At 36.9% G+C, this 25,471-nt stretch overlaps 1 protein-coding gene across 4 annotated transcripts; it reads left to right on the top strand.

Annotated features, from left to right (window-relative positions):
* LOC105842441 (uncharacterized) lies at window positions 1–25,233 on the top strand. 4 transcript variants are annotated; one of them, XR_009973721.1, is made up of 12 exons: window positions 1–59; window positions 4,342–4,409; window positions 4,505–4,614; window positions 5,663–5,896; window positions 6,706–6,820; window positions 7,106–7,166; window positions 7,348–7,471; window positions 13,505–13,640; window positions 20,683–20,838; window positions 21,976–22,136; window positions 23,594–23,893; window positions 24,719–24,849. XR_009973721.1 is itself a non-coding variant. In XM_062669785.1 (12 exons), the coding sequence occupies exons 1-12, from the start codon at window positions 32–34 to the stop codon at window positions 24,820–24,822; spliced, it is 1,500 nt and encodes a 499-aa protein (XP_062525769.1). In that variant the 5' UTR covers window positions 1–31; the 3' UTR covers window positions 24,823–25,233. The 4 variants fall into 4 exon arrangements, 3 of the variants coding, with proteins under 3 accessions (XP_062525769.1, XP_062525770.1, XP_062525771.1); XM_062669785.1 differs by having other exon boundaries at window positions 23,594–23,796; window positions 24,719–25,233; XM_062669786.1 differs by lacking the exon at window positions 24,719–24,849 and adding an exon at window positions 24,462–24,676 and having other exon boundaries at window positions 23,594–23,796.
* Window positions 25,234–25,471: the final 238 nt, after the last annotated feature.

Here is a 25,471-nt window from a genome sequence, read left to right as displayed (position 1 = left end):
CGCCAAGAACAAAAGTTTGACAATAAATAGTATGCATGCGTGTGTGCATCAAATACATGGTATGTAGTGTGTGTAATGTTTTCTTTATTGATTTAATGTATCTTTTATGCATTATTTTAAAAAAAATATTAGCTTGTGCTATAAATGTGGAAAATTTCATACTCCTCCGTCCGCGCAATTTTCGTAAAACGGGATACAAAGTTTTGCTTCACGTATTAATATATGGATGTCGACTAAATGAATTGGATAACTTACTGATAGCATTGCTTTATCAAATCCCTCGCTAGCGTATGTTTGGATTTTATCACGGATATTGTATTGTTTTGCTGTGAATTTAAAAATATATTTCAAAACTTATATTATTAAACTAAACTTTTCATATTTGTGGTTTACGTTCTTATAAAAGATTTTCTGAAAAAATAAGCCTCTATAGCTTCCATAGAATAGAATTAATCTTGCTATAATCTGAATTGCGCTACTAAAATTTTTCTATTTTGAATATTTCAAAGCTTAGAACAACAGCATTTGAACCTTTCGAAGCGATATCTTACGCTTCGTTGAAGATTTTTCCCGTCACTACGAGCTTCATAAACTTCGAAACTAGTAGCGCCTTTCGTATAAGGGAAAATGCTACGAATAAATATTATCATTTATTCGTAGGGAAAATGTAAAGGCGTTTGTACAATACTCTAAAAAGGAGGTTGCACTTAATTCATCGAGTAAAATAAAAAAATTTAAAATGAACATTCATCCTGGAATTATTAATCGCTCGTTAGCGTTCAGCCGGGAACAAGTTAATCGTTGATAAAGCTCGGGTTCCCTGGGAAAGAAGTACCCTCATAATTCAGCAGTTTCATATATTGTATGTAATCTATGATAGTGTCGTATGACGTAGCTTGAACTGCCACTGTGGTGCGTAAAATAAGCTTTCTACTGATCGATAGCTTCCTCCGATAGTATCCTCTTAGCATTGTTGAATTTCTCCGATGCCCATTTTACGTCAGCTATTAATGCAACGCATCTCTTGGGAAAACCGAGCTTTAATGAGTGTGTTCTGACGATGAAGAAAATACCCATCGCGTACGTTTACCTTTAAAAAAGGGTTTGTATTAATTTATCCATGTTTAAAAAAGGGTTTGTATGTGTGATCGCCTTTTACCGTCTAATTTATCCATGATATCAAAATGCTGTTTTGCATCGAGTGACATCCAGCAACCCGTGGTGTTCACGACTTGATTATCATCGTTATAATTTAAATCATTTGTTTGAAGTTTTGAGTCTTCGTCGATTTCGTTGTCATTTTCTGTGAAAAAAAAAATTCGGCTTCCAAGTTAAAAAAAATATAACGTTATTATTTCCGAAGCCTTCGATTGCCGTAAGCGATGAAGCGATTAAAATATTTTATGCAGGTTTACAATCATGAGGATTATTTTTAAATATTCAAATCGTGAAGCATTTTCCAAAAAAATATGAATCATATTTTTTAAATTTAAGCAAAGGGACGAGGTTTCTACGGCTTAGCTGATCTTAAGCATTTACATGAGCCTATCGATATCAGAACCCGTCTGGAGACATACGATTGAACTTTTAACTGCACCATAGCTTATGCTACCCTTCAAACCGGTACTTATCTTTACTTCGTGATAGAATTAGATTGAACGGTGCTACCCGTTTGTACGAGTTTCTGCCATACCTAATGGCAGTACTAGGCGTAGTAGTAGGTAAGCTAACCTCCTAGGTTAGAAAGAGAGAGTTAATCAGGAAGATATGTGAGGAGATGATTGAGGAGTGGAACAGATAGGGAACATATGACATAACACAATTTAAATAAAGTTTTACATCCTCAGAATTTTAATTTGAAAAGAAATAAATAACTTCATTTATTTAATGCTTTAATAAAACAATGGGATTCGGTATCAGAATCAGCGTGGGTCAAGTAGTGCGGTTGTCCATTGCCGATCTGTTTATTTTTGCTGTAAACGAGTAATACGTACAGGTTTGAAGGCTGGAACAACTGTAATACTATAGAATTGGGAGATAGACCTCATATCTCAAGGTAGGTGTTGGGATTCAGTTTTTTTTCCTACCTTAGCTGATAGCCTTGAGAGGCTATTTCGGCGTAATCTTAACTAGTAGGTGAGCTCACGGGGCTCAAACCTGATGACGTTGCTAACACGAACTCTATCAAGAGTCGTGCTTCGCAGAATCTACCGCCGGATCGAAAACGCGACCCACTGAGAAGATCCGGCGAGAAACTCAGTGGGCTTTTTCTGTGAGTTAATTTACTCGTCGAACCCTTTGTCGCAAGCGACGGCGAGAACGACGACCGGACGGATTCAGTTTGTGATGTCTGGGGGATATCTGGTAATTGCTAACATCACGTGGATAGTCTATGAGATATATTTTTGTGCTTATTTATAATATTTTTGTGCTATCTACATCACTAACCTTCATTTTCGGAGATTTTGTGTAGTTTAACATTTGTAACAGTTAAAATATTCAACAAAACAAATGTATAAAAATGTTGTTGCATGTTATGGCAATTATTTTTCAATTACTTTCGAAAGCTAACGCAAAAGTGTTTTTATGGTTCCTTATCTACATTCGATTATTTGATATTCTGAAGTTATTTCAATTAATTTTCCTTTTATCTTCGATCGAATTTCTTTGGCACGAATTAATAAGCATTTCTCTAAAAACAAATTGTTTTATGTAACGTGAAACTCGCGCGGCATTTCACTTCAAGGTCCGCTTTGCACTAAAAATAGGAAATGTTGAAAATTATTATAATACTTGTGATAATGGCGTTGGAAATTAATTCGGACAATATCGGGGGTGCTATTATGAAATATTTTGAGTCCGGTGAGTTATTACCGCTGTTCGATCCGAACCCAGTGCCCTCGTGGCAGCCTAGGGCTCCGGAAACCAGCACGAGGTGGTAACAAAATATCATCTAATCACTCACCGGAACCGATGACCTCGTCGTCTCACGCCGTAGCACTTAGGGGGAAGGGTTTAGGGCAGGAATGGATAAGGGTTAGTGATAATGCAAGCCGTTAGCGTAGACCGTCACATATGAGGGTAGGTACCGTCCCGTTCGAGAAGCAAGACAAAGTGACAGATGTCAAATCGCGAAGGCACCGTCAAATCGCGACCCGTGTTGCCGTGGTAAAAATTCAATTACCCACGGATTGGTTTCGAACAGTCGCTATGGAAGTTGAATTCAAATACGTGCGTACCTAATACATAATACGAATTGCTACCAAATATTAATATAAGAAAGGCGCAAGCGTTTCTTTACCCTGGTAAAGTCAAATGATCGTGTGGTGTTTTCCTAAAATTAGTTCCAATAAATCTTCTTTTTTGTCCTATGGCTAAAAGGAGACTATGAGAGTCACGGAATAATCGATGGAATCCCTTTTCTTGCCGGATCTTCTAAGCAGGTCGCGATTCCAACCCGGTGGTAAATTCATTCGCGACGCAGCTGCTCTTGAGTTGTTAAGCCTCCTTCGGAGGCGCTCGGGCAGCTGTTAGCAAATCCCACCCCTCCTGGCTGAGCCTTTGCTCGCCCACCTGTCCTGGTGAAACTGGAAAGGCCTCCGGGCCACCAGTAAACCTTCAATCATAAAAAAGAATACCTGTTTTTATTGTTTAGACAGTGGAACACACTCACCACCCATTTAGTATTAAGTGGTTACAGGGGTTTTACATATCAACAACGTTAATGCACCCGCCAACCTCAAGACACGAGTTCTAAGTCTCATTTGTATAGTATGATGGCTGCTCCATACTTCAAACTGGATCACATTACTGCTTCAGGGCATAAATAAGCAGGGTGGTGCTACCTACCCGTGCGGGCTCACAAGGCGCCCTATCATTAGTAATTAAAGCCGGATAGGGCGATACGAGTGTACCGGATATCTTATCCTTTAGGTCACGATGACTTCTGTTATATCCGGGTACTGGCATCTTCAAGTCATATATTGGTGGTATAGTGCATTGTGAATCCATATAGTTGAGGAAAGTCCGTCTATTTGCAATTGTAGATTCCAATTATGCGTCCAAGTATTATAGATTCGCTGTGAGCTCCTTCGTCCATATTAGCCAATAAAAAGAGCATCAGTTATGAAGTGGTGCACTAAAAAATATTTTTTATATTACTATCAGAGAACAGGATGCGGTCATTGTCTCAAAAACTAAAAAGGAAATCGACTACAAGTCACTTCTACAGATCAAGACCACAGATCAAGTAGTAAGTTATACACTGTTTTCTCCAGGCCAAGTAGTTGGCCTGGAGAAAACAGTGTATCTCGATGCTAGTAAAATTGTTTATTTTTACAGACACCGTTCGCGAATTTCAAGATACATGGGCCGATGTTCAGAGACCTTTAGAGAACGCAATAGTTTCTGTGCGTAAAATTTTGCAAAGTTTTTAATCGTTATTATGACGCCACAACACTTGGTCAATACTAAAATAGTTTATGCTTTTGTTTTCTTTTTCAAGGCCCTGAAAGAAAGCTACGGATACCGGGGCATGAACGTTTTCGTTCGCAAGACCAGGGATCTTCATTCGATCGCCACTGGCTACTACCACAATGATATTCAGGTTCGGTTGTAAGTATTCAGCATTCTGTTGCGCCGGGATCTGTGTGGCAGTGTTTATTAAGTGTGCTAGTTACATTCCTTTTTAAGAGATTTAAATGAAGGAGGAGATCTTTATACGCCGACTGACTACGTTGATTGACTCTGGTACTGTAGTTATCGCCCCTGACTGTTGCGTAAAGGATCGTGGGTTCGATTCCCACATCAAGAAAACACTCGTGTGATGAACAGATTTGTTTGCTCTCTGTCTGGTTATTTATTATCTATATATGTATATATTTAAACGTTTTTTCTTTTGTATAGTGCAGTCTTCGTGAAATCTGTGATTATAGAAGTATAATATTCTTTGACAATAGAACCATAATAATGTTCAAACTTATAATTTCAATTAATTATAGTCGATATTCGACTACTGCGGGAAGACTGGTTTAAATAATAATTCGCAATTAATGCTTATAAATTAACATTTTTCTATGGTAAGGATTTTGAAATTCAACATTTCTAATAGTGTAAATAATATTATAATCATAGTTGAGAAGGTCTACTTGTTTATTATTATTCTTTGTTTTCTGTATGCACCGTGGTAATTTAATTTTGATTTAAATGTGTATGTGAACTGATGAATTGTTGTTATCTTTATTGCTTAAAGAAGTCGTCGTTGCCTAAAGGATATGACGTCCGATGCATTCGTATCTTGCAATGCAAGTACCAATTTTTCTAATGAAATACGTACTAAACAACTGCTCACGATTTACTTCCACGGTGAAGGAATAACAGCGTGTAATAAAAATCAAACCCGCAAAATTATAATTTGCGTAATCACTGGTGGTAGGAGCTCTTGTGAGTCGCACGGGTAGGTACCACCAACCTGCCTATTTCTGCCGAGAAGCAGTAATGCTTTTTATTTTCGTTTATAGAACTCATATCTCAAGGTAGGTGGTGGCATTTACATTGTAGATTGCTATGGGCTCCGGTAATCATTTAAAATCTGGGCCGTGAGCTCTTCCAACAAGCTAAGTTGTAAAAAAAAATATTGATAAATAAATGAATTGAATTGCAGATTGCTCTCCAACTTAGATTTGGAAAACCTTCCGTACCTATGGATGCCCCAAGTGACCTTTCTTCTGCCGGACAACGTTCTCAAAATAAACGCATCGCTAAGCAAAATGATCGTGCGCTGTAAATATACGGTGTTTAGGAATACAACAGATATGATTTACGACGCGAACGAGCAAGACTCTAATCTGAACTCCCCGTTTAGATTCCAGCAGGTACAGAACACGGGGGATCTGGCGTAAGTTTCCATTGAAATGTTCACACGTTAAAATCTTCGTATTCCAATTGCGAAATTTGGGAGACTTTTTTTTTTTCATTTATAGTTATCGATTTTTTAAATTTTGAAAGAAAACTACATGGTTATACAGGGTGTTGTGTTTTTTTTTTTTTTTATTGCTTTCGATAGGCAGACGAGCTTACGGCTCATCTGATGGGAAATGATAACCGTCGCCCATAGACATCCAAACTACATCAGAGACTCAGATGCGCTGCCTATCCTGGCCTGGATGGGCAGCCTTATGTATGTTACACCGGCTATCCTGTCCTTCAGACCGTTGTGTTTTCATAATGTTTAAAAATTATTTTTTTCACCCTTCTTTAATACAAAGTAAAACAAAATATTACAAGGTCATACCAAATTGACTTGCAATATCTATTTTAATTGTATCATTTGGTACTGAACTATCCATATGATTTTTTTAACACGAATCAGTCGCAACTGGTTAACATGCAATCCTAGTATCAATTAACAGCGAAATTTAGAGATAAGCGGGCTTCGAGAATGCAAGTGGGACAACTATTTTGGGTCTCAATAAAATATATCTAAAGCTAGGACCAGATCAAGTCGGCAGTTGGCGGCTGTTTGCATGAGTGACCCAGGCTCACCACAAACCGGCAGGAGTGGTGATTGCTCGTGAGGCGCATAACATCTGCCCACACCAACGATGCTGGATGACGACCACGACCGCTCTGACAAGAGTGATACGACATACGACACGATAAAGCTAGGATTCTAAATTATTTTCATTAATCTGGTCTTGGTTTCAGAATATCAATAGAAGCGTGTGTGCTATCCGGTTTCGTTATGACAATGTTGGATGGTCCATCCGTGAACCTCGGGTTATCTTCTCTAGAATTATCGAAATGCCGTTTTTCTTTTGAGGTACTCATAACAATTAAATTATAATTATAAGGAGTACTTCAAACATGCCTCTGGATTATAGGGTATCTGATTGGAGAATTACGTTTTAATCATATTATTATTTTGATGATCTACGCCTATACTAAATAAATGGAATATTTATTGTTTACAGTATTGGAGTTTTAGTAATATTTAATTTAATTAAAAATATAAATTCAATCCGTAAATGATATGGGGTTTATAAGAATACATATTATGCTTTTAGAATGTTGCCATAAGATTAATTTGCACAGATATTTTTTTTAGATTTATAAACAAGGCTTAGGAACACCTCCGGTCCTCGCTAATTATGACCTAACAAACAATGGTAAGTGTCTTTCATTGAAGTGTCCTTTGCTATAATATTTTCAGATGTAATAGAAGAAGATAATATCCCAAATTAACATTCTGTATGTAAGCCCATGTATGTATCTCTATTATCCATGTTCCATATTTGAAACGATAGTTTTTTTTATCTAAGGGCACTGTACACATAGTACATTTTCCAGGCTTAAACATTCTAAATTTGCTGACGATTCCACTACGAGAAGAATTGATGCCAAAGCTACAGGCCGCCATGTTCAGTTATGTTAATACTACAGCGATATTCGGCGATAATTTAGCGAATATTCGGTAAATATGACGACTGACCATCATTTCAACATTTAAGGAATTAAATCAATATAATGGTAATTATGGTGTTTAAATAAGAAAAGACGAAATTGCGTTTCTTCTAAACAACAAGAAACAACATTTAATGCCCTTTCTTCAATAATTCTTTAACACACATTTCACAACGTCCATTAACTGAAAAATTATTTAAACAACTATCAATTGTCATATGACAGATTGACATTCAATCATTCATTACATCTCCCCCGCTGAAAAGACAATTGTAAGAGGCAGTGAATGGTTTTACAATTGTTTATCATATCAGATAGACACTGGAGACAACTTTGTTATATGGTAGAGGTTTGATTCTGCTTTTTTGTGTCCGGTATCAACTTCATAGATCGATTCTGAAATCTTCTTTAGTATTTTGTATGGCCCTGTTCTCAATTCATCCATTTTCTTCCTGTTTAGTTTATTTCCATTCTCCACATAAACACTATCTCCTTCTTCCAATTTATACCCTTCTCTGTACTGGTCAAATATATTTTTATTATAATTGTGAGATTTTATTGTGTTTTCTAAGGCTAATTTTCGATCTCTTCTCAAATCTTCTGTTGTACAACTTGTTTTCAAATGTAGTGGTAGAATACTCACATTTTCACCCTTTAGAAGGTACCTGGGAGCAAACTTTGTAACTGTGTATTCTGTTTCATTATATTTTTCTACGCATTCTTGTGCAATTGTTGTCCAAGATGTCTTCTTATCGCTTTCGTTTATTTTACATCTTATCTTATTTGTTAGTGTTTGATTTAATCTTTCGTTAAGCCCATTCGAAAAAGGCGCATCGACAGCTGTGAAAACTATTTTGATATTATTATTCTTTAGAAATTCTTTAAATTCTTTTGAATTTATGCCAGGGTATTGGTCTGATAATACCATATTAACGTCATAATTTTTTGTTACCTTTTGCATTAGCTTAATGAAATCATTGGAGCCTTGAGTTTTTGATGTACAAATATAGGCATACCGTGTGAAATGATCCACTAGAAGATGCAAATACCTTTTGGTTGATCGGGATCCTCCAAAGCCCCCAATAGTATCGATGGATACAATTTCAAACGGGTGTGTGGCTGGTCCCAAATGTGACATTAAACCATATTTCGACTTCCTCCTGGACTTGTTTTTAATGCAGGTTTCACACGCATCACACATTTTATTAATGTTTGCTGTAATATTTTTGGCTGAAAAGAATGGTGTTATTTTATTTGTCATCTGGGTTCTTCCAATGTGGCAGTATGTGTCATGGACTTTTTTTATTAGAGCTTTGCTAATTTTTTCTGACAGTATAATCTTATTTCTTCTTTTATTTTTCTTGTAATAAACTTCATTCTCTAATATGTGCTTATTCTTTTCTTTTTGTAGGTCTGGATTTGTTAGCTGGTCATTCTTTATTTCTTGTAGGTCGATTAAATTTACGACCTTTAAAAAATCGTCGTTATTATCATTTGCTTCTAAGACTGGATTTCGGCTTAAGCAGTCCGCTTCTTGATTTGATTTTCCTGGGTTGTATTTAATTTCAAAATTATATTGTGATAGATAATATGTTAAATCACCTAGTTCCTCATCAGTTCGAGCTTTAATGTTCATATTTTCCAGGGGTTTATGATCTGTGTATACCATAAATTCTTTTCCCATAAGCCAATGTTGCCAGTATTTGACTGCTTCTTTTATCGCCAGACATTCTAAGTATATTGCCTTCTTCTTTTTCTGTGCTTCTGTTAATTTCTTCGAAAAATAAGCGACCGGTTTACTCACGCCGTTTTCATCGTCTTGTTTCAACACTGCTCCAACTCCTTTGATACTAGCATCTGTGTAAATTCTTATCGGTGAATCTGGGTCAAATATTTTTAGGATTGGTTCTGAGCAAAGCAATGCTCTAATTTTATCAAATGCTTCCTGGCATTCTGCCGTCCATACAAATTTCACATCTTTCCTTAATAAGTTATGTAATGGATCGAGGATAATTGCACTATGTGGTACAAACTTATGATGAAAATTTACTTTTCCCAAAAACTGCCGTATATTTTTCCTTGTTTCTGGAATTGGGAAGCTTTTGACAGTAGTTAAATAATCTTTCAGAGGTCTAACTGAATTGTCTTCTATTATATGACCCAAGTATTTAGCATGGTGACTTGCAAATGTACATTTTGAAAACTTCAGTCTAAACCCTTCCTTTTGTATTGCTTCCAGTAGTCTTGATATGTGTTGTAAATGTTCCTCAAAAGTTTTAGAAAAAATTAAGATGTCGTCAATAAAGTTTACTGCAAAGTTAGATAGTCTGTGTTTTCTTATAATATTGCTCAATATTCTTTGGAAAATCGCTGGTGCAGTCTTTAACCCAAATGGGAGACAAGTCCATTGAAAATGTCCTTCTTGTGTCACAAAAGCAGTCTTATGTCTATCTTGAATTTTCAATGGGATCGACCAAAATGCTGAGTTTATGTCTAATGTAGAATAATACTTACAGTTTACTGTTTTGGTCATTAAGTCCTCTATAAGTGGGAAAGGTTGTGATTGTGGAACTACTATTTTGTTTAAATCTCTGAAATCTATGCATAATCTTGTTTTTTTATCATCTTCTTTCTTATATGCTAGAGTTACAGGAGCAGCAAACGGGCTGTAAGATTCCTCTATCAATTTTTTCTGTAGTAGCTTCGATATTTGACTTTCAATTTCTGTTCTGTCTTCAATTGTGCATCTGTACGGACGCTTATAGCAGTATTTATCTACCATCAAGTCTATATGGGCTTCATAATCCTGCACAGAGCCAACATCATATTTGTCCTTAGCAAAAACAGATTTGTATTTATCTACTAACTTCTCAATTTTTGATTGCTGATATAAATCTAGATGATTTACAGACATTTGAAATTCATCAATGTTTACATGTTCATTGAAATTAATTTCACACAATTTGTTGGTATTTATAGTAGTACCCTTTTTTACTATCTCAGAGTATAGTTCCATCTCTATCTTCTCTTTCTCTTCTATTCTCTCTTTAAATGTTTGTTCTTTATTTTTGTCACCTAGTACATCAGGAATTCCGACATTTGTTACATTATTCTCATTAGAACAATGTTCATTTGAGATTATGCTTTTCTTTTCGGGATATTGTATGATGTTAAGTTCTTCATTTTGTATTAATTTGAATTTTTTTATACAATCCAAACCAATTAAGAAGTCATAGTTAAAATTTTCATTATCCACCACAAAAATATCCATATTTCTTTCAATATTGTAGATTTTTATTTTTAGCGTTACCATACCTTTCGTTTTTTTCTCACCATTAATAGTTTTTAAGTTTACAACTTGCATATCATTTGTCTTCTGTTTCTCTTGTATTTTCAATAATCTTGCATTAATTAAAGAAACATTAGATCCAGAGTCATAGATTCCAGAAACCTTCAAAGTGTCATTTATTTGCAAAATTATTTTTATGAATGGTGGTATTTCTAGTTTTTTGGGTTTTTCTCATTCAGTTCTATTTCCAATTCTGAATTATTTACTGTTTTTACCACAGCTTTTTTATTTTTTTCTTTGAACCAACAGCTGTCCTCTGGGTGGAACCGTTTCCCTTTTTTCTCATTTAAACAGATTGGGCATGGTTTCTTTTCGTCAATCTTTTTCCCTTTATTATCTAAATTATATGAGCTGTTCCTTTTTTCATATTTATTTTTCATCACCAGATGTTCCAATTTTCTTATCTCATTGTAAAGGTCTTCCGTTCTTTGTAATGTTTCTTTGTCAATCTTGTCCGCCACATAATTGGGTAAACCAAATGCTATGAGATCAATAATTGTTCCGGTATCCACTGTCTTCCTGACTTCCAACAATAATTTCTCCTTCTTTAAAGCATACTCAAGTAAGGATCCCGATTGATATTTAAAGGCAAGAGCATATCTAGTGGAGGACCATCCTTTGTTCGCAAATGTCTTACAAAAATTTTTCTCCCATTTGCTCCATTCTGATTGTACTGTAAGCTTCATCAGCATACAACTGTACCAATCTACACTAGCATTTTCTAAGAAGTTCTTCAAAATTTCAATTTTTTGTTTATCCTCGTTTATTTGAAAACGTTCACATTCTTTATTAAAATCTTTGATCCACTGTAATGCATTTGAATTACGGCCGTTGAATTTTTCTATAATAAAATCCTTTGCAATTTTCCCTAAATTTTGTTTTTCTGGTTTCTGCTGTTTTTGTTCTTGTAGTTTTTCTAACAGTTTTTCAAGCATGTGATTAGAATCACTAGATGTCGATTCATAACTAACAGGTTGTTCTGAAATCTCTTCCAAATAACAATCATTGAATTGCAAATTTTGTTCTTCATCCAAATATGTTTTTGAAATTTCCTCCGTCACAGTTATCCATATTTTCCTCGTTTGATGCCTTTTTACTAAAGAGTTTTTTACTCTGGTGTAGTTAGGAGTAGTTGTGATCACCTTATGAAGATTTACGGGTTGATATTCGACTGGAATTCCAAAAACTTGTCCACTTGGTGTAGCAATGGAAGTTATGCATATGACGTTTGTTTTTCCATCCGCCATTGATTTCATTGTAAAATCAAATCTTAATTTCTCCATTTTCTCAAGATATTAGCAAAAATGTTGTTTTATAATGGTAATTATGGTGTTTAAATAAGAAAAGACGAAATTGCGTTTCTTCTAAGCAACAAGAAACAACATTTAATGCCCTTTCTTCAATAATTCTTTAACACACATTTCACAACGTCCATTAACTGAAAAATTATTTAAACAACTATCAATTGTCATATGACAGATTGACATTCAATCATTCATTACATCAATACCTTAATACCGATAAGAATTTTATAATTTAAATAAGCATTCCATTAATTTCAACAAAGTTACTTTAAGAAAATCATAATAACTCTTTGGTGCTCATTTCATTTGCCGTCTCGAATAAGAATGGTCGATGTTGTGTGAGTTAAAATGTTGGCTTAAAGGTCTCATTAGCGGGCCTAAATAGGCATAAAAACAAAATAGTGAAATATAATTATGAATGAGAACGAATGGTGAGAGTATAATCATATATGATACACTTAATTTTTAAAATGTTAAACGTAAAATTACAGATATATTGTTGTTTTTTTGCGCTTGTATTAAAAATAGCATCCGATGATTAGCTATTTTTACAAACCCATGTTAGGTCTAATATAAATTTAAATATGCACGGATTAACAAGTTTAAGTCAACATATTATTATGACATTTTCTTATCGATTTCAAACTAGTGTTGAGAGTACGAATAATTTAGTCTACATTTATGAGTCTAGACAATAATTAAAAATAGAACAAATAGATCAATTATTAATTACTTATAGTTAGGTTTATTTTTGTATTTAAAATTTAGACCTATTTGAGTTATTGAACATAAAATGTTTTAATTTATTTTCTATAATAAATAAATCGGACAAGTTAAGAACTGTCATACCCGCTGTAGCTATGAATAAAATAAATATTTATTGTTATTTTTACTACATTTGTGTACTATTAAAAAGATTCTATTCTGCTCTAGTCGGCTGCGTAATTAAATTAAGTCGAATTAGGTGAAACGTGTTTAGGTCTACTTTGTTGACTGCGGCAGGCACACCGCATATTATACTTGAATGACTGAAAGTTAGAAACTTTCACTTTAGTGCTAACAATAATAAACAAAGTTTCATTCGATCAAAATGAACGATACAAGAGTTTTGAGTACGAAAAGACACAACAATCTTATTTATTTATTGCTTAAAATTATCGATGGTCTCCCGGTGTTATCGAAGCCTATAGACATCGGTAGGCAGCGGCATTGCTGAAGTCCATGGGTGACGGTAACCACTCATCATCAGGTGAGCTATATGTTCTATTCCTCTGCCTACAATGATAATAAAAAAACAACAACAACGTAAATGCTTGCTATCCACCTTGAAACGCATTACTGCTTCACGGCAGAAATATTTATCGTAAAAGATAATTTATTCTATGTTTAGTCGTAAGCAAGAGGGTTTGTTACGCACAAGCTGGTTATACATGGCTGATGTCGTCAGAAACCTTAATAAGGTCACGCTTCAAGAGAACCTTGGTAATATCGAGATGACCGATTTTGACATAACATGGAAGGAAACTGTAAGTGGTCTTTTTAGTTTAAACTTTTAGAAAACTACAGAATTTCTAGAAAAAGAAATTCTTTTACTATTCATTATTATTACATTAAATAGGAATGCTTTGGTTGATAATTTGCGTTTACGTATTATTTATAAAAATCTATATATTAATACGTGAAGCAAAAGCTTTGTATCCCTTTTTACGAAAATTGCGTGGACGGAGGAGTATGAAATTTTTCACACTTATAGAAAATATAGAGAAGAAGTGCACAATGCTAATATTTTTTTAAAATAATGCACTAAAGATACATTAATTCAATAAAGAAAACATTACACACACTACATACCACACGTATTTGACGCACACACGCATGCATACTATTTATTGCCAAACTTTTGTCCTTGACGTCTGTTGTCAGATTGAGAATACATTAAATATCATAGACCTATATAGTAGGGACACGACATATTGTTCTATACGTACAATTGCTTATATAAATAGCACCCATTTTGAAGGCACACACATAAACATATATCTATCTCGTTCTTACTCAGCACTTTAACTCGCAAGAAAACAATATAACAGTATTTCAGTGCGTACATAAAATGAAACATGAATATACGTAAATGTCTCCGTCTCCGTCTAATGAGGCCGAAAATCCGCCATGTTTTGCGCGCCAAATGTCATTGTCACGTCAGTTCGGCCGTCTGTTTTGGGTTGTACATTATTTATTGACTTTCATATCGATTTAATATGATTGCTTATATAAAATTTCTAGTTTTATCATGCTTAAAACGTACATAAATAATAATTAAAACATATTTTATAGGATCTCAAGAAGGTCGATGCCCCAAAACTATTATCTATATATATTTAAATTCATTATGGAGCCCTCATCCGAAACATGGATTATACACTTAATAATATATTTGAATCCGAAATATCGGATACCATTTTTCGGTCGGAATCTATTCATCATGACACTAATCATAAATACCTCTTTAAAATATTATGTCATCAAAACATATTTAGACATTCTGTTTAGATATTTCGGGAAAAAGGCTATCGACAAAATCTCTTCGGAACTATTTAAATAAAATAGTTTTATTCCGCAGTGAGTAAAACACTATTGTAAATTCGTTAAATATTTATTAATTAAGTGATTTTAGAGAGGAAGTCACAAGGAATAACTTTGTAATTTCATTAACGAATAAATGTTCTGTAGGTGTTTTTTGTTATCAGGCGGTCCCTTGATAAGTTTAAAATTTGAATCACTCTCAAGTGAGAGTGATTCAAATGGTGCGGTGCACCTTCCTTGAGGTGCGCTGCGGTAGTATGTTACGGACTTTAGAGTCAGCAAAACAATTAAAATAGATTGTAATAGTCTAAGAAAAACACGTACTCAAAATACGATAACATTCAGCATGCTAGAAATGGGCTGATGGCACTGTACTATGCCATATCTTTATGTTTTGCGGCAAACGACAACTTTATAAAATCAGTGTAGCAAATTTTAAAAATCGTCATATCGTTTACTTGGAAAATTTGAAGCACGAACTCGTCTTAGATTTCACATAATATCTAAATCACATCATCTTTGCACATAACAATATACTTAATTCCTATTAAAGTATAAATTCTACAAATACATTCATACTCAACAATATTTAAAATAAAATAAGCCAAGAACGTTTATCGATAAAACCTACTAACATTAAAATCTTCTGGGCAGCACTAAAGCCGCCATGTTTTGTGGCCAGATGACGTCACAGTGGCACGAATTTTTTGTTGACGTTTCATTTCCATAGGTTTCCTACTTCATTGTTAAATATTGTTTGTCTTTGTTAATATTTTTTATAGTGTAGTCTTGGCGAAATTTGTGATTATAGAAGTATAAAATACAATCATAATAGTATACAAACTTACAATTCCAATTAATTATTGTCGAATTTCGACTACTGCGGTACCTCTAGTATATATAGAGAGTTGTTAGTAAATATAAATCTATGTCCTTGTGATGTAGAAAAGTGACAAAAGCATTTATTTTATTACAAAAAACAAATGCGAAGAAAATACGCATCGAATTTGTATTTTTGAACGATTGCTCAGACGAAGAACTCTCTTCGTAGCTATTCATCCCACATGGTGGTGGGTTCAGCTTACTTTTCTCCTCCATTCCCACCAGTCCCTGTAGCCCTTGAGCACTATATCTTCACACTTTTACTTGGGTCTTTCTCTAGGTCTCCGACCGGGGAGGTTGAGCTGTAGCGCCAAATTTCCGATGTAGTCTGGTGGCCTCCTTTTAACGTGACCATACCACCAATTTAATGATGAAAAACGCATAATAAAAGTCGAACCCGCAATTTTTTTTTGGGAATTTAGCGGTTGGCCATTCTGGCGGCAGGGCTATTCGTAAGCCCGCACTGGTAGGTACTACCCTACCTATTTCCGGCGCGAAGCATGTCGTATCAAATCGTCTTTGTTTTATTTCGAACACGTACGGGGCTCGCAAAAGCTTTCGTTGTAAAATGTAAACGAAGCTTTTTCGAGTGGAATGATCTGTTCGTTTCCAACTCGACAAAACGCGGGAACAACGTAACAGATGGGATTTCATTTAATTTCTTTAATTCCTCTTCAGTAAATGAGAAATGAGTTAACATTTCATTTTCATTGTATGATTGTGCTTTATGAAATGTAATCTGACTTCACGAAATGTAAGTAACAATACAGTATCTTTAATATTAATGTTTGATTTTAGCTTAACCAATGTGAATGAATTAAGGTTAGGTTGCCATTATGATTTATGTAAGAAGCCAGTATATTCTAATCCAACGAAAGAACCATTAAGATGGAATAGCATCCTAAAAAAAAAAAATTGGTGTACTTAATGGTGCCTATTTTTGTTGTTGTAATGTTGTGAAGTAATGATAATGATTTTAAGTTTGTAATGATGTAAGAAGATTCGTTTGCTGTGTAGAAAACATATCTTCCGCGGTTCTTTCTATGTCTGACAGTGTGTGAGCGCGTCAGGATTTATATATAACGGACCCGACAGACGTTGTCCTGCATACACAAAATTAATGATATTAATGAATGCATACACAAAAATTCATTCAAATCGGTCCAGCCGTTTAGGGGAAGTTCAGTGACGTACACACGTACATACGTCGTCCGTTTATCTTCCACCGGATAAGATCGTTCTAAGCAGTGATATCGAGGCGCTGCTCGGTATGGGGAGCTCTGTCATTCTGGCGGGCGACCTAAATTGTAAACACATCAGGTGGAACTCACACACCACAACCCCGAATGGCAGGCGGCTTGACGCGTTAGTCGATGATCTCGCCTTCGATATCGTCGCTCCGCTAACCCCGACTCACTACCCGCTAAATATCGCGCATCGCCCGGATATACTCGACATAGCGTTATTAAAAAACGTAACTCTGCGCTTACACTCGATCGAAGTAGTTTCAGAGTTAGATTCAGACCACCGTCCCGTCGTTATGAAGCTCGGTCGCGCTCCCGATTCCGTTCCCGTCACGAGGACTGTGGTGGATTGGCACACGCTGGGCATCAGCCTGGCTGAATCTGATCCACCATCGCTTCCGTTTAGTCCGGACTCTATCCCGTCTCCTCAGGATACCGCTGAAGCCATAGACATCGTAACGTCACACATCACCTCGACATTAGATAGGTCATCGAAGCAAGTTGTAGCGGAGGACTTCCTTCACCGCTTCAAATTGCCCGACGATATTAGGGAACTCCTTAGAGCTAAGAACGCCTCGATCCGTGCGTACGATAGGTATCCTACCGCGGAAAATCGTATTCGAATGCGTGCCCTACAACGCGACGTAAAGTCTCGCATCACCGAAGTCCGAGATGCCAGATGGTCTGATTTCTTAGAAGGACTCGCGCCCTCTCAAAGGTCTTACTACCGCTTAGCTCGTACTCTCAAATCGGATACGGTAGTAACTATGCCCCCCCTCGTAGGCCCCTCAGGCCGACTCGCGGCGTTCGATGATGACGAAAAAGCAGAGCTGCTGGCCGATACATTGCAAACCCAGTGCACGCCCAGCACTCAATCCGTGGACCCTGTTCATGTAGAATTAGTAGACAGTGAGGTAGAACGCAGAGCCTCCTTGCCACCCTCTGATGCGTTACCACCCGTCACCCCGATGGAAGTTAAAGACTTGATCAAAGACCTACGTCCTCGCAAGGCTCCCGGTTCCGACGGTATATCCAACCGCGTTATTAAACTTCTACCCGTCCAACTCATCGTGATGTTGGCATCTATTTTCAATGCCGCTATGGCGAACTGTATCTTTCCCGCGGTGTGGAAAGAAGCGGACGTTATCGGCATACATAAACCCGGTAAACCAAAAAATCATCCGACGAGCTACCGCCCGATTAGCCTCCTCATGTCTCTAGGCAAACTGTATGAGCGTCTGCTCTACAAACGCCTCAGAGACTTCGTCTCATCCAAGGGCATTCTTATCGATGAACAATTCGGATTCCGTACAAATCACTCATGCGTTCAACAGGTGCACCGGCTCACGGAGCACATTCTTGTGGGGCTTAATCGACCAAAACCGTTATACACGGGAGCTCTCTTCTTCGACGTCGCAAAAGCGTTCGACAAAGTCTGGCACAATGGTTTGATTTTCAAACTATTCAACATGGGCGTGCCGGATAGTCTCGTGCTCATCATACGGGACTTCTTGTCGAACCGCTCTTTTCGATATCGAGTCGAGGGAACCCGCTCCTCCCCACGACCTCTCACAGCTGGAGTCCCGCAAGGCTCTGTCCTCTCACCCCTCCTATTTAGCTTATTCGTCAACGATATTCCCCGGTCGCCGCCGACCCATTTAGCTTTATTCGCCGACGACACGACTGTTTACTATTCTAGTAGAAATAAGTCCCTAATCGCGAAGAAGCTTCAGAGCGCAGCCCTAGCCCTAGGACAGTGGTTCCGAAAATGGCGCATAGACATCAACCCAGCGAAAAGTACTGCGGTGCTATTTCAGAGGGGAAGCTCCACACGGATTTCCTCCCGGATTAGGAGGAGGAATCTCACACCCCCGATTACTCTCTTTAGACAACCCATACCCTGGGCCAGGAAGGTCAAGTATCTGGGCGTTACCCTGGATGCATCGATGACATTCCGCCCGCATATAAAATCAGTCCGTGACCGTGCCGCGTTTATTCTCGGTAGACTCTACCCCATGATCTGTAAGCGGAGTAAAATGTCCCTTCGAAACAAGGTGACACTTTACAAAACTTGCATAAGGCCCGTCATGACTTACGCGAGTGTGGTGTTCGCTCACGCGGCCCGCACACACATAGACACCCTCCAATCCCTACAATCCCGCTTTTGCAGGTTAGCTGTCGGGGCTCCGTGGTTCGTGAGGAACGTTGACCTACACGACGACCTGGGCCTCGAATCAATTCGGAAATACATGAAGTCAGCGTCGGAACGATACTTCGATAAGGCTATGCGTCATGATAATCGCCTTATCGTTGCCGCCGCTGACTACTCCCCGAATCCTGATCATGCAGGAGCCAGTCACCGTCGACGCCCTAGACACGTCCTTACGGATCCATCAGATCCAATAACCTTTGCATTAGATGCCTTCAGCTCTAATACTAGGGGCAGGCTTAGGGACCCCGGTAACCGTACTCGTCGAACTCGACATAGAGGTCGACGTGCAACCTAACCCATACATCAGCCCGCTGAGTTTCTCGCCGGATCTTCTCAGCGGGTCGCGATTCCGATTCGGTAGTAGATTCATTCGCGAAACAATTGCTCTTGAGTTGTTAGGTCTCCTTCGGAGGCGCTCGGGCAGTTGTTAGCAAATCCCACCCCTCTTGGCTGAGCCTTTGCTCGCCCACCTGTCCTGGTGAAACTGGAAAGGCCTTCGGGCCACCAGTAAACTTTCAATCATAAAAAAAAAAAAAAAAAAAAAAAAAAAAACGTACATACGTACGTACGTTGTAATGATTATGAAACTATTATTATTGAAATTTTAATAGCGCGTAATTTTTAGATACGGTCGAATTCTTAACTGTGTTGTTGTCTCAACGAACCAATGTTCTAAACTACAAACCAAAATTAATATTTACATTGATTACAACTCTAGTATATAGTTGATATCAAAGCGATATCTATCTAATATGAGCAGTTTTTGGAATTTTCGAGATTCTATTATTCGACTGCTTTACGAGTTTTCGTAAAAACAGTCTGCTACGCGACTTTAAGCATTAATATTATTTATTTGTTGATTTGATTGTTTATTTATTATACTTTATATAAAATTTACAATGGCGAACTTAATGCCTAAGGCATTCTCCACCAGTCAACCAAAGGTAGTGCAGAGTAAATAGTTGTAGGTGCAATTACATTTATATTAAATTACAAGTACATACACAAAAATATATACACAAATACCTATACAAATATAATATACATACATACATGTACACACATACGTACATATATATGATACTTTATAAGGTTTTCAAAGGAATATATTAATAAATTCATTTAACAGATAACTTCAAACTTATAAAGTACTTTTATTTTTAAATTATGCTGCATATATAAACATTTTTACTTTGGCACCTAACTGTAATGCTTTTCGCACGTAGCAAAGACTAATTTGACATCTACGATGCGTGTTGGTAATTAAGAATTTATTTACTATGATAAAAAAATTCAAAAAAATCGGATCGTCATTTCTTAGCTTTTTTTTTTTTTTTTTTATTGCTTAAATGTGAGGACGAGCTCACAGCCCACCTGATGTTAAGTGGTTACTGGAGCCCATAGACATCTACAACGTAAATGCGCCACACACCTTGAGATATAGTTCTAAGGTCTCAGTATAGTCACAACGGCTGCCCCACCCTTCAAACCGAAACGCATTACTGCTTCACGGCAGAAATAGGCGGGGCGGTGGTACCTACCCGTGCGGACTCACAAGAGGTCCTACCATCAGTAAAAGAACACCAACCTTGCAATCAGTATGTAGGCACACTCTGTATATATTATATCATTTTTTTTTCATTTCAGTCTTCAAACTCGCAACAAAATCGGACATTCAATCAAATCCGTTTGTCGAAAATGGTTTTAAGCGGACTCGAAACGGCATACTTATCGCAGACAGGAGGACCGTACAGATTTCCGAATTTCGAATTACGAGAACAAATCAGATTAAGCAGTTTACTAGTAAGAGTTACGATGCATTTCTATTCATTTGATTAATCGTCAGAGTCATACATTTCCAAATTTGCACGGGAGGATGGTGGCAATCTCGAGAGGCTCATCGTGACTGGTAAGGTAGATGGGAAAAGACATCGGGGGCGCAGCTCAATACGTTGGTCCGACCAGATCCGCACCGCTCTTGATTCCACGTTTCATAACGCCCTCCACACCGCCAGAGACAAGAATAAATGGAGAAAGATCGTGCGTGCGAAGGTGATTCAAAAGGGTGGTCACGACCCTCAGCAATGAGGAATACGACGCAAGGAGGGAGCCCATAGACATCTACGACGTAAATGCGCCACCCACCTTAAGATATAAGTTCTAAGGTCTCAGTATAGTTACAACGCCTGCCCCACCCTTCAAACCGAAACGCATTACTGCTTCACGGCAGAAATAGGCAGGGTGGTGGTACCTATCCGCGCGGACTCACAAGAGGTCCTACCACCAGTAATTACGCAAATTATAATTTTGCGGGTTTAATTTTTATTACACGATGTTATTCCTTCACCGTCGAAGTCAATCGTGAACATTTGTTGAGTACGTATTTCATTAGAGAAATTGGTACCCGCCTGAGGGATTCGAACACCGGTGCATCGCTCAACACAATGCACCAATTATTCCGGTTATTACCGTTACAATTTAAATGGTGATGTGAATGCGCCATTTACGTTGATGTCTATGGGCTCCAGTAGCCACTTAACACCAGGTGGGCTGTGAGCTCGTCCACTCAACTAAGCAATAAAAAAATATGAATAAACTGGTTTATCCGGTTAAACGACATAACCGAAATGTTATAATTGAATTAAACTGAAACCACTTTTCGACTGAGGTCAATGACTAAAACGAATTAAAAAAATAAGTTTCCCAGTCCCGGCAGCCATTTTGCGTTGATACATCTCGCTTATTTATTTTTACTGAAGCATTTGTTTTGTGATCACCTGTACTATTGTTTCAATTTATATGAACTATTTAAAAGAGAGCCGCTATCAGTTTCCTTGACTTTAGTTCTGGCACAACACGAAATTATCTAGTAACTTCTTCTTCTTCTATGACAAAAAAAATAACAAATTTGGTTTTTAAGCTATTAAAAAATGTGTATAGGTAAATGGCCATATCAGATATACCGGAAGCGACGAAGCTGATTACGATTTTTCCGTCGAGATAACAGATCTATGTGTAGACGTAACTATAGACGTGTCACACACGAAAAAACGAAAGTCTTCGACCAAAGGTGTTCAAAACGTGGTCGTAACAGGATGGAGGTAATTGTCACATAATAATTAACACATACCTATTATATGTATCTGGTATCGGTACGTATTACCGAATCATACGTAGTAGTAGTATAACGTATTATTATTAGTATTTTTTCAAACACATAAGTAGGTACCTATTATAATATATGTATCTGGTATCGGTACGTATTACCGAATCATACATAGTAGTAGTATTACGTATTATTATTAGTATTTTTTCATATGTATCTAGATTAATTCGCTGTTATTTATGAATTTTTCTTGAAACGGTCAAAGTTTGGACTTTCTTTGACTAATCTTATTTTACAAAATTTTATTTGTCCTTATTTGACTTTGTTTGCCTTTTTTACTAGTTCACGTAGCACTAAGCTATTACCAGAATCCACTTATTTTTATCAAAAACTAGCTAACCCGGCAGACTTCGTAATGCCTCAATCGATAAATAAAAGACCTAAACTTTTGTATAAAATAAACTTAAAACAAACAAACGGAATCCGTCCGACGGGGGACACATCAAAGGAAAAACAAAATTGTTATTTTTATTTAATTCCGAGCATTTTCATATAAATTTTTATAACCTTTTAAACCTTTTCTGGACTTCCACAAATAATTCAAGACTAAAATTAGCCAAATCGGTCCAGCCGTTCTCGAGTTTTAGCGAGACTAACGAACAGCAATTCATTTTTATATATATATAGATAGATAAGCCATTGTCACTATACTGAGACCTTTGAACTTATATCTCAAGGTGGGTGGCGCATTTACGTTGTAGATGTCTATGGGCTCCAGTAACCACTTAACACCAGGTGGGCTGTGAGCTCGTCCACCCATGTAAGCAATAAAAAATAAAAAAAAGGTCAAAGTCACAAAAGAGTTATATTGTAAAGGGACTGGTCGACCCTTCATCAGAAACAGGAACTAACGAAAACATATTGTCACCGTAACTGCTATAAATCTATATATTAATACGTGAAGAAAAAACTTTGTATCCCTTTTTACGAAAATTGCGTGGACGGAGGAGTATGAAATTTTCCACACTTATAGAGAATATAGAGAAGAAGTGCACAATGCTATATTTTTTTAAAATAATGCATAAAAGATACTTTAAATTAATAAAGAAAACATTACACACACTACATACCATGTATTTGACGCACACACGCATGCATACCTACTATTTATTGTCAAACTTTTGTTCTTGACGTCTGTTGTCAGATTGAGATTAAACATTGTTTGCCTTTGTTAATATTTTTTATAGTGTAGCCTTGGCGAAATTTGTGATTATAGAAGTGTAAAATACAATAATAATAGTGTACAAACTTACAATTCCAATTAATTATAGTCGAATTTCGACTACTGCGGGACCTCTGGTATATTCCTATTCTATCTATATACTGCTGTCGTAATGCTGTCAAAATAAGATTCGAAATATTTGATTTTAAACATTTGATTTGCGCTTTTAGGTCGGCCGTTTTTTCCATTCCCACTATTGTACCTTTCCCTCACACCGAGGCTCTTGTAATTGGATATATGTACAATACGGTACCGAAGTATGTGGTCAATGTTTTGGTCAATGGATTAGACAGAGCTTTATATTATACGGAAACAAATCAAGTCCTCAATTTTAGTTTATATGAAAACAATGAAAACAGCGAACACGATAATGGTGAGAACTCAGGTTTGAGCCCCGTGAGCTCACCTACTAGTTAAGGTTACGCTGAAATAGCCTCTCGGGGCTATCAGCTTAGGTAAGAAAAAAAAAGGTGAGAATTATTTTAAGGTTTTTTTTTACGTAAGTCCGTTTCCTCAGGACTAAACATGGTTATGTTCATTATATTTACATTGACTATTATCGTAAAATTTTTAATTTTTTTGTTATCGCGTATTTGGAAGGACGAGCTCACAGCCCAACTGGCGTTGGCAGGACCTCTTGTGAGTCCGCACGGGTAGGTACCACTGCCATGCCTATTTCTGCCGTGAGGCAGTAATGCGTTTCGGTTTGAAAGGCGGGGCAGCCGTTGTAACTATACTGAGACTTTAGAACTTATATCTTAAGATGGATGGCGCATTTACGTTGTAGATGTCTATGGGCTCCGGTAACCACTTAACACCAGGTGGGCTGTGAGCTCGTCCACCCAACTAAGCAATAAAAAAAACTGGCGATTTATTGGATATCGTTACTGTTACTAATATTAACCGAAGTACACTGTTAATGATAGACGCATGGTAATTGAAGATACTGCGTGCCTTATGAACAGTTAGAACAAAAAAAACGAAGTAATATATTTTAGTTGTAAAAACGCTGAACAATTAGACAAACCCTCATTTCAGAGCATGTTCACACGACGGAGAAAGTTTTATCTGGGGGATTGAATTTCTGGCATGAATACGCTAGTTACTACCAGTGACTTTTCCACCAAATGGCGGCGGGATAACGGAACGTGTTTAAGTAATTTAAAGTCTGAGAGGCGTTAAGATTAAATTGCCAGAGAAAAAAAAAATCTAGTTATGACCACAGACTAGCAATAAAATCATGGAAAATAGAATTTCGGTTTTTTTTTCGCTACAATAAATCGATTACTTTTTAGATATGGAATTCAAGTTCGATGAGATATATAACACTAATTCAAGTTATATGGCCGATGTAAAAAAACCACACCGAAAACAAAGGCAAGGAAAAATTAATGCTTAATAATTCACTAAGTGGACTCTTCGCAAATATTAATTTTGATAATAAAGGTGGCTCTATCATATACCAAGGCCCAATCATGGGTCAAAGTTCTCCTCCAAGCTCTCCTCCAAATCGCGCTCTAAGTTATCCTCCGAATCTCACTCAAAGATTACCTCCACTTGTAGTTCCAAGTCTTCAAACCTTCGTCCAAAAGGCTGTCCAACCTTAGGTCCATGTTTATGTACGGAAAATACTAATAAGAAAACTAAAAAGGAACCACACTAGTAGACATTTTAGAGGCAAACAATGAATTTTAAAGACCATGAAATGAAATGAGTAGGCGAAAAAACAATCATTAGTTAACATTTTGTTTTATTTATAAAATAAATCGCTAATTGTACAATAAATAATAAAAGCACCTTTCATTTTGGAGTATAATTTTTCCCATTTATTGTTTTATTGCTTAAGATGGGTGGACGAGCTGGTCCGCCTGGTGTGAAGTGGTTATCAGAGCCAATGGACATCTACAACGTAAATGCCGCCACCATATCTTGAGATATAGTTCAAGGTCTCAGTTTTTACAGTATAACGGCTGCCCCCCCTTCAAACCGTAATGCATTAATGCTTCACGGCAGAAATAGGCAGGTTGGTGGTGATTACCCGTGCGGAC

The sequence above is a fragment of the Bombyx mori genome, chromosome 8, assembly GCF_030269925.1.
Source record: "Bombyx mori chromosome 8, ASM3026992v2".
Lineage (NCBI taxonomy): Eukaryota > Metazoa > Arthropoda > Insecta > Lepidoptera > Bombycidae > Bombyx > Bombyx mori.
This window is presented reverse-complemented; position numbering and strand designations above follow the sequence as displayed.

What these genes read in the sequence shown, in the direction of transcription:
- LOC105842441 (XM_062669785.1), top strand. Translation starts at nt 32, where the DNA reads ATGCATGCGTGTGTGCATCAAATACATG. An exon ending in TAGAGAACGCAATAGTTTCT is followed by an intron (nt 4,410 to 4,504) that starts GTGCGTAAAATT and finishes TTCTTTTTCAAG; the next exon opens with GCCCTGAAAGAAAGCTACGG. An exon ending in AATGATATTCAGGTTCGGTT is followed by an intron (nt 4,615 to 5,662) that starts GTAAGTATTCAG and finishes ATTGAATTGCAG; the next exon opens with ATTGCTCTCCAACTTAGATT.